General features: G+C 49.9%; 3 protein-coding genes across 3 annotated transcripts; 1 reads left to right on the forward strand and 2 right to left on the reverse strand.

The window, feature by feature from the left end:
- Positions 1-3,984: 3,984 nt before the first annotated feature.
- GCG54_00014015 (uncharacterized protein) lies at positions 3,985-4,920 on the reverse strand (the record flags this gene model as incomplete). The annotated part of the gene is made up of 1 exon (XM_045413860.1): positions 3,985-4,920. One exon carries the CDS (start codon positions 4,918-4,920, stop codon positions 3,985-3,987), a length of 936 nt encoding a protein of 311 aa, XP_045261939.1.
- A 4,015-nt stretch (positions 4,921-8,935) lies between these two features.
- Positions 8,936-9,696, forward strand: GCG54_00014016 (Methyltransferase trt5; the record flags this gene model as incomplete). The annotated part of the gene is made up of 2 exons (XM_045413861.1): positions 8,936-9,097; positions 9,157-9,696. 2 exons carry the CDS (start codon positions 8,936-8,938, stop codon positions 9,694-9,696), a joined length of 702 nt encoding a protein of 233 aa, XP_045261940.1.
- A 1,560-nt stretch (positions 9,697-11,256) lies between these two features.
- Positions 11,257-12,015, reverse strand: GCG54_00014017 (uncharacterized protein; the record flags this gene model as incomplete). Its single annotated transcript, XM_045413862.1, has 2 exons — positions 11,257-11,835; positions 11,884-12,015. The coding sequence occupies 2 exons, from the start codon at positions 12,013-12,015 to the stop codon at positions 11,257-11,259; spliced, it is 711 nt and encodes a 236-aa protein (XP_045261941.1).
- Between the last annotated feature and the right edge of the window lie 1,807 nt (positions 12,016-13,822).

Below are 13,822 nucleotides of genomic sequence, written 5' to 3' on the forward strand. Positions count from 1 at the left end.
GTGCACAAATGTTGATATGCATAAGTCCTGTTTCTTCGAGCGTGAACACACCAACGTGTTGGATCGGCAGCAGTCAGCGCATAAGCCTAATCAAGGTATAGAAGGGAAGTAAACCCCCCGTCCATTGACGAATCCTTCTTCCGTTTTTCAACGCAGCCACATGTCATCTATTTCATCAATATTCATACTTTATGGTGACACACTTGTGAAGCATCACTGTTGTGGCTACATCGAAGGACCCACCAGTGCATGCATGCATGCTACAGTAGGGACGTGTGACTTCTGTCTTATTAATTTTAGAAGGTCTGATAGGATACTATCACCATCGACGTCTACGATTTAAACATAGATTTGTGACATTACACAAAGAGATAATGTGTAAGCATTATGCTTATCAGTATGTTGAGAGACTGAGGGAGTTTATGCGCCTTAGTTAATCAAAATGATGGCTGAGGGGTGTATGGCGACGGCATAAGCACCACGTCTGGCATATGGTCCGCTTGTGATGAACGATGAACTATCGCGGTTACAAGTATTCGACGGAAATGGTCTCCTGTACTGATTTACCACATTCAAAGGATTCGTCCCCGTTCAAGAACACCTCATTGGCTAGGGGGCTGTTGAGACTCACGATTACTTATCTTCATGGAGCGTGTGGCGCCAGCCCTCGCCATTGGGTTGGAGCTCGTAGACAATGACATGACCCAAAAAAAGGAACACACTGTCTACTCATTCTGTACTTATTTAAGCCTCGAGATCGCCCAGTTTCGAAGGGTCAGGGCGGTCAGGGGCAGCTGAGGGACAGCGTTTAGTGCCCACCTGAAATTGCAAAGCTGTCACTTCATCACCAGTGAACTTAGTGTGACACCATTCGTTATATCTTGTCTCCTTACATCTACAGTGTCAGCTGACTATTGAGGTGAATCGGCCACCCTTCAGGATTTGGCGGGAGGTCCACCTATCGATCATGGATAGCTCTCCAGGTCCTCGATAGCCTTCCACAACAAGGTGGCTCGAAAACAAAGGATTTGTGTGCTTAATCTTTCTCCCCCAAAAGGTGGAACGGCCTTGTATTTAATCTAGTGCTCTGACCTCGCTAAAGAAAGTGCGAATAATCATCTCACTTCCGACATTAACTTTGCCTCGAGCCAGACTCTGAGAGAGCGGTCAGAAGACCTCCGCACATAGCGTCTTGTACATCGACCATATCACCTCCGCTTTCGAGTGCAAAAAAGTACAATGGCGCCCAGCATTCATTCTCCCAGAAATTCGGAAGGTTCGTGACTTGAATTTCGCTGTCGCAGAAGATAAGCATCCAAACACCCTGTCCCGACCCGACCTTTCAGATTCCCCGCCAGCTAACGTTCCATGTTTTCAACAGCCCGAAGTCCTCTGCCCGAATCTCGGAAGCGCACACGGCTGGACGACTCTGGAGACGAGGCCCAAGGAGAGTCTCCAAGAGTCGAGGAAAGGCCGAGTGTACACCCGATTCAAGCAGTTCCCGCAGCCGAAGTGAAGCAGAACGACCCAGAAGTACCATCTTTTCGCCAACAACCTGTTGCCCCGGGTACAGAGTTTTGCCAAGCGCAGATGATACGACAAAGAAGTGAGATCGAAGACATCTTGAAGAACATCGCGCCGGGCCCTCGTCAAGAGGTCCTGAACAATTCTCTCATTACTCTAATCCAAATGATTGCATCGGGTTCTGTCGTACCAGTAGTATCAGTGGTAGCACATGAGGCCGAAATATATTCGGCATCTGAGAATGAGAGGCTGAACCGATTCCAGAAACTCGGCTGGGGAACTCGGGGGCGTGGGTCCCTGCATCGTCAAAACGTACGACAGGATCTAAGAAGGATGGGTTTTGGCAGCTCGCTGTGGAGAAAGTAACATTGCTAGTTAGAAAATAAGACACCCCGGGTGCCTTGTACGCGGCAGTCTCACTTCAGAATGGCCTTGAAGCATCCCCATGCCGAAGGACTCCTATCGTGATCAAATCGCTGGTTTGTTCTTGAAGAATAGGTTATGCAGAGATATTTGATAACATTCTTCATCGTATTCGCCGTGGAGGAAACACTTTGTGGCAGTTTCTCCCGAAGAGTCACGGCGGCTGGAATGGTCGCCTCTGATGATCCAAGCCTGCGTGATAGCTTCACATGTGTCATGGCCGTAATCATACCTCCGATGACTTTACAAAGACGACTTACGCAGCGCAATGCAGCCATTGAGTAAAGTTGACCCTAGCCCAAAGCCAGAGTATATGTGTATCATCAAATCACTTGCCCAAAAGAGGCAAGGTTGTATTTCGCAGGATCGCCAGGGTCTTGCGTTCCACCCAAGGCCGGCATGCGCTGCGGGGCTGCCCTCCGGGTATGTTCTAGAAGGCTACAAGGGTAAATGAGCAAAACTTTGTCGGAGGCAAGGCCACATATCGATTCAACGGCAAGTCCTTTCGCCAATCCACACTGAGACCAAAAGGTGCTTTGTCCGGAAAGAGAGATGCCGCCGGTTGAGAACAAGTTTAAACAAATATGACGCCCCAAGAACCTGTCTGAGCGATCGGAGATACATTCCCATCGGGCAGCGCAGCGCTGGTGTAACCTGATCCAAAATACCCCTGGTCCGTCAGTGGCTGGCTTTGATACTTTTGCAGACGATGAAAAGGTATTACGCAGACGGTCACTTCTGCGGAACACCGGCGTTTGTCCCTTGGTAATGGCTACAATGCCACATGGAATACCGCTAGCCAACGGTCCTGCATCCCCCACTTTCCGGGAGGGACGGTATCACATTGCCGTCTCCATCCCTTGACTGTAACGACACTACCTGCCTCATGCCAAGGACCTACTCACATGTTAAGTTCCAGGTACTCTTAGAAGACCACTATGTAGAGGAGAAGTTTGAAAAGCCTGAGTAGACTCAGGATAGTAGCCAGGGGCGGACGATCGTATGTCACTTTCACTTATGGCTATGGAGGTGCAGTGTCGCTCTGGAGATAGAAGCATCATCAGCGGCGGACCCACAGGCGAGAGAGGCATGGGATTGAGTTACGGCGCAGGTGATGTCTCCAAGAACGAATTACGTCCAGTAGCGCTAGGAAATTCGTTTCGTGCCGCATCTTCTGACGCCCGATTACGATCCGATTACGATCCAGAAGGGCTTTCCAAATTTAATGAAGAGTAAGGAAACTCACGAAGTTGTGCATCCAGGCGCAAGGCGCAAAATAACAATAACCAGATTTAGACCTACACAGGGTTCACGTAAATGCTGGAATCCGCTAATCTGCGCGGATTGCCTGTGTCAAGGCCAATCTGCAACTGATTCTGCGCTGGAGGCCAGCGTGCGACTTTGAGACTGTGTGTTCGGACACACTGTTGACATCCGGGTCACCTTCATCCTCATCACTCCAAAGATTTCCGTACACGTCTCCCATAAGCAACGAATACAGTATCGGGCTTTCTCACCATACGGGTGTACTTTCATTGCTTCTGCTTCTCCCCACTGCCGGTCTGCATTCTATCCATCTAGATGACCTGGTTACCTCGGCCTGCAAGTTGCAGCACGTCGCTACGATGCATGTTCCTTGCAAACAACAGGGAACTCTCAGCCAAGTGTGTACAATGATTTACCTCTCGCTTTTCAAATGCCGGATATCATTCGCACAACGAGACGAGCTTGGCAAAACCAAAGCTTCTGCGACTTCACAGTAACAGACGAAAAGATTTCAAACCACAGAAATGGAATGGAACAACAGCCTCTTAGTCATATTGAACGGATTTATAGAAAGATTCGATCGCAGGCAAAGGCGATCCGAGTTTTGAGATGTGTCAAAGTTGAATCTTTTAACGGAGAATATAAGCAGTAATTTCAGGCCAGAGTACTACAAAACGTACAGAAACTGCAGCGTACGCCGGTGAACACAACACAATCGTAACGTTCCATCGGCTATCCTTGACATTTCGCCATCATGTAAGCGTAGTCCATTTAAGGGAACTGGTTGCGCATGTAAATGATTCCGTCCACCATGTTGTTGCCGGAAGCAAAGCCAGAGTAAGCTTCAGTAGAGCTCTGTACACCAACAGACAGGGCGCCCCAAATCCAGCGGTTACCGCTACCATCAAGCTCCCAGAGGGGACCACCGGACTGACCGCCCATGGTGTCAGCATCGGTCCAGATGGGGCCAGTTGAGTCACAGTCGAATGTGCGAGGCTTTGAGTGGATGGTAATATCGGTCTGGCGATACGGGCGACGGCCGCCGTCCTTGTCGCCCGGGTAGCCGATGTGGAAGAACTTAGGCTGGTCGAGCATGCTGTGGTCGGGTAGCTTAGCACCAAAGTATCCAACACGGTCGCCGAGGCGCTGATCGAGAGCATAGATGGCCCAGTCTCCCTTAGTATCACAGGCAGAGGCGGGTTCCTGGCCGGTAGTAAACAGGACGTTGGTGAGCTGCGCCTCGCCGTAGCGGTTACCGTTATCATAGCCCGGGGCAAAGACGCCGGGGACGCCCTCAACGTAGCAATGCCTGGCGGTAAGGACAAGGCGGGGCCCGATCATTGCACCGGAGCAGAAGACGCCGTTGGAGAATAGCAGCCGGCCGACTGCAATAAAGGGATAGTTGGGGTCGTTCCAAAGGTGGCGGTCGTCGGCGCCAATGATGAAGCGCTTGTCTACCTCGCCGGCCTCGGTATCGGAAGGGAAAGGCGTGAATCCGGGGGCTTCAGTGGAGTTATGGACGAGCTCATCGATGTTGAGGGTTTGGACCTTAGGGACGGCGGCGCCGGCGGGGAAACGTCGGGCGAAGCTCTCGTCGAAGCCGATGGGGTGGACTTCCTGCTCTTGTCGAACGTTCACAGGAGTGGCGTTGATCTGGCAGCAGAAGGCGAGAACGGCCGCGGCAACTGAAACCGTGAAGCGAATCATGATGTCGCTTGAAAATCAACTCGGGAACGGGTGATTGAAAGACAAGCAGGATATCGAGGGGCAGATAATTTGATCTCGGACTTGAGTTGGTTGGGCAATTCTGCTGAGAGGCGCCTTGAATCCAGTGGGGAGTAGCTCAAATTTATACTCGTTTGTTGACGTGCTCATCGTACAGGAGACCTGATGACCAAGTCGTGCAATTTGCAGGTAAGTGAGTTCGGAATACCAAGCCGGCTTGGTTCGATGCACTTTTAGGCATAGGCCATCAGCGACGAGACAGTTGTCAGCCAATCTTAGAGCTGTTTAGGCTGAATCCCTGGACAAGGGAAGAACTTCAGCAGGCAGCAAGGTCTCTATGTCAATTCCCAAGCAGGCCTCAATTCCGAGTCCTCGCTAGTTGCTGGCGCATTTCTCCAGACGTAGTGTCTTTATTCGTAGGCTCCCAAAAGCTTCATCTGTCATCGTCCCATCCAATGGAGGAACTTTGGCAGCAGCTGAGAACTTTGGTGGTAGCTGAGGACTGCTGACCCAACGTGATAATGTCAAAGGCTCCCCTCCTACCCTTGGCAGGTCGGTAAGGCCTGGACCCTGCAGATTAGCGACCCCCGGAATCCTTCCGTTCGGATTCCTATAATATTGATCCTACGAGACAGCCTTAAATCTTTCCGGCCACTCGTTTAGCCTGGTGCTCGTGGTGGCCAAGGATTACTTGCAGGTGCGGCTCCATAGTCAAAATAAGCATCATGGCCCGTTGAGTCATTGCCCCATTGGCTCGATAAGCTTAACAACTCTTCAGCAATTTATTTAGTTCCAATCCAAGATTTGCAATCATGGAGATATGTATAGATATGTATGACTTAGTCTGACTTACCTGTTTTAACATATCTGCTCCAGGTTCAGTAGCGGTTCAGAGAACCTAGCTTTAAGGATAGACGCCGTTTAGACTTACGGTGAAGGATCACAATTGTATTAGCTGACTCTAGCCTGTGGTAGGATCCATTGACTCCTGCCGTTTTCAGCGAGAATGTAACAACCGTGCTGACCAAGTCTCGCCAAGCTTTCCAGGCAGCAACTTCGTCAGCAATAGTCAACCGAAGGTACACCAAAGTTCTTTTTAAATGGAGTCCTCCTGTTATTACCCACATTCAGGAAAAGTCGACCGGACGAAGTAGGCTCACCTGTCAGACACGGAGTTGCTTTGCAGGACTAGAGCTGAGCGGCTAATGCGGCATGGTGTCGCATATACGATGCCCTATATGTAGCATTAACTCCTTGAGCTTGTGTCTTGGCAACAGCCGGGTATTATTGACACTTGAAGTTGATAAGACGGGCAAAAGTGAGGTAAAAATGAGGATGAAAAGTAAGGTGATAGGGCATCGGACACCGTAAGGGGGCTGGAAACGTATGGAAGAGAGCTTTCTCGTTAAAGGGTGCTTCGACTTAGATCATATGCTCTAAATTGAAAGATTTTAGATATTTTTGAATCTATCCCTCAAGTCTGGCAGCGGGAAATTGGTGTGTCAGTAATGAACTCCCTGTAAAGATACTTATCTGGTAGCTCGTACCGCTCACCCATGCTCACCCCATTGGCGCGACCTTAGAGTGGCGGGTGATCTAACCACACCTAAAATTTCGAGTGGTGTACTCATTCGCAAGCTGGTAATTTTCAAGTAGTAAGCCAGGAGGCACAGTTCAGCACCTCCGCATGTCCTTCTGCTCCTAAACCCCAATCGCTGCCCGTCTGACATCATGTGAGCATATTGCATAGTTGCAGAATTCAAGAGCAACTAGCAGTAGTTATAATGTTTACAAAGTCATAACATACGACTCCACCGTCGGTGACTCTCCTTACCGTCATCACGATGCCTTGAGCAGTCCACGTGCTTGTCTATCAGAAGTACCGTGGAGTGATTACCAACACAAGCATAGATATCGGACTTGATGAAGTCCGTAATGCACGCCTCAAATTAATTTCAGACGTCCTATAATTACTATTCGCAACATTATTAAAGCCTCATTTCTCTTAGTCCCGAATATTTTCATCCATGCTTACTAATCTGAGAAAGCGTAAGTCTGATCAAAGGTTTCGTTATCAATTAAGCAACTTCAAGGGAGAATTCCAAATCAAAACTCCAAAGCCTCAAGATAGATAAGAATCTGACGCGGTATTCCCTATTTACCAGGCCTTCTAGCGTCGTTCAAAAGAGACCATGGTCATGTGCGCGGATGAAGATCTGTTCCGTATGAAGCGCTGCCAAATCATGCTTACGTTCAAAACCGATTGTACATCCCATATCCCATACCCTTGAATTGAGGAGGACTTTATTTTCTAAAGGTGCATGATTATGACGCCAAAGCTTGCCTCGCGCCTGCCGCCAGCTTTGCACCGTTGTATCATCCTTCGTTGTGGTGTTGGTCGACCGATGACACGTTGCTCCAATATCGATACTAATCAGTGTCATTAAACAGGTGACTAACAACATGGTTCCCTCTCATACCCTGTGTCGGTCTCAGCTTATTCGTGCTCGTGGTGACGATGAGCTGCTGAGGTTGGAAAGGGATTGTGTGCGATAGTGGTCGGCTTCTACCAGAAAACTTAAATGCAGGTGCTTACACAATGCGGTCTAGGGGGGAAAGGGGTTTGGCAAGTTAGACAAAAGGGATGACAGGTGATGACAATGAACATCAGAATTGTTCGGGGTGGAGCTGCTTGATCACTTGCTCGACACGTAATCTGGTTTGGTGCAATTGACTCTCTTCAAAATAAACATAATTCCAACAACCGTGCGTATTAAGACAAAGATTGGTCAAGAGATCTTGGACTCAAGTTCTCAACCAGCGAAGAAAACCGTGTTCAAGGCCCGGCATTCCGACAAGGTTGAAACTCTGCAAGTTTGATCGCAATACCCAGTTACTGAAACCATATCTGATGAATACAGTGATAACCACGGGCGACTCATAGCCTGCTTGGGCAAGAGGGCTTCACAATAGCCGCACCCTGAAACTTTCTAAAAGTGAGCAGCAGTCGACGAAGTGATAAAACAAAACAGCCCCCAGTCCCGCTAGATCTCAGCAGTGACCTGGCTTAAGATGGAGGATCGATCACCAGTGATTGGATTCACTTCGTCGCTAGTCAGCACATGCTGGGTCTTCAGTTCGAGCTGGCACCCGAATGGCGTGGATGCCAGCCATCGCGAAGAAGAGCTCCATGCGGCAATCGACAGCCTTCCATTGGATCTCGACAGAGCTTTAAATTTCTCCTAGTGTTGCTCACGGGAAGCATCACGACGGTCACGCCATGACAAGGAAATCATGTGTGGAGTCGCCGTCTTATCATCACGCCAAAGAAGAATTGTTCAAGCGCATACGCTTCTCGTAAGTGTATTTATCTGATGCTCAGGTAGTTTTTGAGGTCTGTCTGCTGCGCTGTGCGATCTTGGTAGACTCCGCAGGTACTGCACCGTACGAAGATCGATGAAATCTGGCCGGGCTTTTGATTGATTTTCCTCAGCATAGATAGTTCTAAACTCATTGAGTAATTCCATGTACCAAGCCCACGTCCACGGATGGGCATGGGTGCCACTGAACGCGTCGCCATCGTATGAGATCTCGACATATGCCCTGGCAGTTTCTATAACGATTGAGTTTGTGTCTGCAGGAAACAAAACGCAACGTGCTCCAAGTTGCAGGAACTTATTGTCCGCACAGATGCGACGAAGCCGTCTCAATTCAAATGCAAAGAGAATAGTAGGATTTGTCCAGTGAAAGCTTTTAGATGCGGACGTAGTCAAAAGCGGCATCGGTGATCAATTCCCCGATGAGGCAGGCAATCATGGTCCGATGTCGGGCACTTGAGTAGCATAGCACCTTCGGGGAAGCATCACAAAGGAACGAGTTTGTCATTAGTAAGCTTGACTATATATTAAGTTGACCCCAACAAGAAAGACAACTGTGCCGCCCCCGCACGTCAACCATCACAGTCCATTCCACAGAAACGGAACGCCGCGAAATCACAATGAATGTGGATCAACAATCACTTGTACTTGGGGATAGCGACACATCGGCTCCATGGTACACCACTCGCGTTGGAATCGATGTTCTGGAAAATGCGAGAGACATTCTGGAGACGTATGCGCGGGTTTCCCCAGAAAATGTGGAAGCCCATGTGTTGACACTGGTACGTTTCTACTTGAGCACTTCAATAGAATTTGGCCTGACTGAATGGTTGGCATCAAGCGGGATAAAATCTGGAGTGTCTTCCCGTACCCATGCATTGGCCGCTTCTCCTTTTTGGATTTCTACCTGCATCGCATGCCTCTTTATAGTTCTCTTGTCAATCGACTTAAGGAACCCAACGCCAAGCATTTAGACGTTGCGTGCTGTGTTGGACAGGACATACGCAAGTTAGTTTACGATGGCGTTCCTTCAGAAAACATTGTTGGCGTGGAAATTGAGAAGGGTTTTATTGACGCTGGCCACGAGCTGTTTCGAGACAAACAATCCCTCCACACGAAATTCGTCGTAGCTGACATTGTCGACGATAAAGATAGTGTCCTCGAGGCCATGGCTTGTCAGTTTGACTCTGCTCACCTTGGAATGTGTTTACATCTATGGGATCGGGAGGATCAGCTGAAGGCGTTGCGCAGAGTTATTCGCCTACTAAAGTCAGAGTCTGGTGTGGCTATTTTGGGTCACACCATAGGACATGTCGAAGGTATTGAGGTGTCTCTGGGAATGAACGGAAAGCCCAGTTTGAGGCATAACTTGCGAACATAGGAGGCCTTGTGGACAGACTTGTCTGAGTTGACAGGCTCGCGTTGGAAGGTTACGGCGGAAATGTACGATGATGATGACATGAGGGGCCGACTCGGTGTCACAAAGCCGTCGTGGTGGGACTCGCAGTGGCGGTTACTTGCGTTTGAGGTGGTTCGGGAAGCCTGAGGTATGCAGGACTACACAAAGGAGAGTGTTTCTGCAGCAAGTTCGCACCGCATCTTACCCCATGATTTATTCCTCAGATAAAAACATTCAAACTTTGTAGTGCGAGTCATAAATCCAATGGTTATCAAAAGAATACTTTTGTATCAAAGGCTCATAGTGCGCAAGTCACCCGGTGGTTGCTGTAATCTAGCCAGCCTAAATCAACCAGCTGTTGTATCAGCAGCGAAAGCACGTCCGCATCATGTCGCCCCGCGTATGACATCACCTCGCCATGCACCTACTGGATGTTGAAGTCGAGGTTACCGGGGTGGGTGCCGGCAGTTTCCAAACGCCACCAGGTAGCTTACGTTCAGCAGCGCGCAAGAGCATCACGTAATTCTAGTTGAGTACAGTGGCATATGTCCCTCATTGGGAATTGATCATTTGCTGTCGAAAGAAGTTGACATCCAAATTGACATCGCCTGGACTAGTGGAAAGTGACGATGCGCTCGGTATACGTCGTGCGCCACCCGGGACAGCTCGAAGCTATCGCTCAACCAAATACCAATCCGGACAAGTTGAAGTGAGGCCAGCTCAAAGGATGACTGATTGCAAAGGTACGTTCCTAAGGTTCCTTTCTGCTAACTTGGGGAGCGCCCTCAAATTGTTTTATATCTCCGACGTTTATACAGGGTAGAAGAAAGTGGAACCTCGTCCTAGTGGTTTTCGACTCTTCCGTGTTGACAGGTGCGATGATGGCAATATCGCCGGCTCGGAAGAAGTGGCTCCTCAGGTTCACCCGACACTGGAGTTAGGGCAGTATTCTTGATACTTTTCCATTGAACAATCTGCCTAACTGTCCAAGGCGGGTCATCTTAGTTTACTATGAGGACGGCTATACCCTTCGCAATGATGCGAAAACTGATACGAGGTATCAGCTGGCCAATGAGGTGTTTGTCAACATTGGCCATTTGTAAAGGGACGTGTGAGTCCCGATGAGTCCTCTGCAACGCTCCATCTCGGATGGATGCCAACAAGATTGAATAAGTTCTTCAGCATGTGCCTGCGTCGTCTCCAATGCAGATGGTTCGCGGACATTGCGTGCATCTCCGTCCCCTTGATCATTGTTGCTCCTGAATAGAGCTTACCTGGTAGGGTCTGCGAATATCAGCTATCGTCACCTAGGATTCTACTGACGACTCATGCAAAGGGCCTGCTTACAAATAACTTCTCAGCCGAGTCATAATCAGTCCCCTTGTAGACTGGGGCAGAGGCGCACTTGCATCAATCTTCTAGATGTTGACGGTGCACCACAGTGACGGCAGGGTAGGAGAGTCCGGCTGGTTGGTATTCAGGCAGGATGCGTGTGGACCGCGTGATGCCTCATTGATATCACGACGAAATCACCACGCAACATCACCTATCGAGTCCAAGATCCGCCGACAACCTCGTGGTTGACTCGGAGCGCAAGCGCTGGTTGGCCTCATCCAGCAGACTGGGGGCTGCGATTAGTCTCTGGCGTGCGTCCTCGTGGTCCTGAATCTTCCTCCTCCAAGCGGGCCATGGGCGCAGGTTCTTCCACAGGCGCTTCTTGGTCAGATAATCTCTCACGTCCAGCGGCGCGACGCTGTCGATCTTGGTGAGGGGCTCCCACGTGGCTTCTTCGGGGTCATCGGAATAGCCGACCCACTGCACCAGGAGGAAACCAGATCTCGTACCCCTCCCCCGACGGCGATGGTCAAGGATCTGGAAGACGTGGTAGAATTCGCAGCGAAGGGCCTGTTCTCGCACCTGGCGCGTGGTGAGGTAAACCTGGTGCCAGTAGTCGAGGACCTTGTTCTGATCGATGAGCTGAGCGTGCACTTCGGGTATGACGAGTTGTTCGCGGACGCCGACGCGTTTCCAGTCAAAAGTGACGCGGTACGTCTCGGGGTTCAAGTAGTGGTCGAGGATGACGGCGTCCGGGAAATCTACGAATACAATCTTGGTCAGCGGCTGCGATGGCCATCGTGGCTATGCTCTATGCTGTTGCGCCAGGTATACACCGTCAACGGATGGGGAAATGCACCAACCTGTTTCTGCGTCGGCTTCCGGGACGCGTACGGAGAGTGGTGGGGGAGGCATAGTCTCCTGCGCCCGGGGAGTGCGGGTAGCTTCGGGAGAAACCGAGGACATGATGACGGAATTGTGGCGCCGGCCGCTTGACGGCGGAGCGGGAGTCCTGCGGAACGACATGATAGACGGACCCGAACCGGAAAAGATGTGGAAAGACTGGCTCCGTTGCGCAGACTCAGGACGAAGGCTTAAGCGTTGATATCTCGGTTGGTTCTGGCGGCGCGGCGTGATGGGGAAAAAACATGGAAAACAAAACAGAAACTTGAGTCGCGCGACGACAGCTAATTGGTTCAATTTGACTAGCGCAAGGCATCCCTGCGTGCATTGTGTGACATGTTGCCCTCGACAACCAAGTCCCTGGACTCTTATCCTTATCAGCCGCTTATCTGTTCTTATCGGGGTAACAGAATTGGCTATTGAATTCTGCCGTCCAGCGGGAACAAGTCAATTTGTAGTTAATGAGCATGCACTCGTGAATGGCCAGCGTTGAAGTGAGACCTCACACTGCTTTACGTTCCAGGCCTGGACAAGCGCAAATGACTGCAAAGCCAAAGTTCCTTCACTCAATCCCAGACACGAATTGTCCGTCATCTTTCTTCCGAATGAAACCGGAAATGAGTTACAGCACGCGCTACTGCTTAGATCTATAGTGATGTTGATGACCATGCCCTGGCACACACAACCATATCCATCGGAAAGGAGTAGTAGTCAGACCGGCGAATGCCCGGTGATGTATACCTTTTGCCGGCCTTTATCCTTCTCATGCTGCTGGTGATTGTCATTGAGCGACAGATTCGACGCGTGTAATCACTTCACCGAAACACTTCGAGCGAGGTCCTATTGATACAGGGACGAGAGCAGACACAGACGTTCAAAACATGCCGAAGTTGAAAACGTAAACCTGTACGTTCGCACCTAACCAGACCAAGGGGCTGACGCGCGCAGTATGTGCAGAGTTCAAGCCCAACCTCAGTCTACAGATCTGATAGCGCTGGCTAGTTTATATTTGCTGACCGGCATGCGTGTCCTCAAGTATTATTTGGAAGTGTCATGACACAACTGAACCAAGGCTACAAGCATTGAGACGGCAATACAGATGTGTGTACTCATGGCGAAGACCGGCAGATGCATATTTCAGCTTGCAATTCAAACCGACATCAGAGATGTCTTCTGCGCAAGATCGTCAGAGTCGGAACATGAAAAAGCGACCATCGACAACAAACTTATGAGAACCGCAGCATTTGGGCTCTGGAGCCTGGTTGCCGGGCTGCCTGCACGCAGACTAAATTTGAGGGTCACTTGGGTTCAAATGAGCAGAATCGTCTGCGGATTCTTATAAAACGCTGTGAAACTGTTGAACTGTCCTCAGAAACCACAAAGGATGCATATCTTAAGAAAGCTGTTAAACCCTCTGAATTCAATCATAAATCTAGCATGGGAGCTGATAAAGCGCCCAACTAAAACTTTATTTTAGCCCTGCCGACTCTCTTCCTGTCCAGATGAACTAGTCAGTGTCTCAGAGTGCTGATCCACAGTAACAGCCGACGGGAGAGTTCGTCTCAACAGTCATTAGTAGAATGTGCGAAGCCGTTCTCCCACGCGACCGATTACATTGCCTATGCGACCTGCATTTTTGCACGCATAGGCCCCCCGTCCCATCACAGAGGCGATATATTAGCCGCATCTTGTCCAACTCACCTCCAACCATAGGCTGATTCGGGCGGGACGAGGGACGTAATTAGGCGTAATGAGGGCTTCAATCGGAAATAGTGAGGGCTTCAATCATAGTTGACGATTACCTCAATTGCAGCGACCGCCTACGTGCCGGCCTTAGGTTGAAGCGCCGGAAGGGTCTGAGCCCCAGGCC

The sequence above is a fragment of the Colletotrichum gloeosporioides genome (genome assembly GCF_011800055.1).
Source record: "Colletotrichum gloeosporioides strain Lc1 chromosome Unknown consensus_60, whole genome shotgun sequence".
NCBI classification, from domain to species: Eukaryota; Fungi; Ascomycota; class Sordariomycetes; order Glomerellales; family Glomerellaceae; genus Colletotrichum; species Colletotrichum gloeosporioides.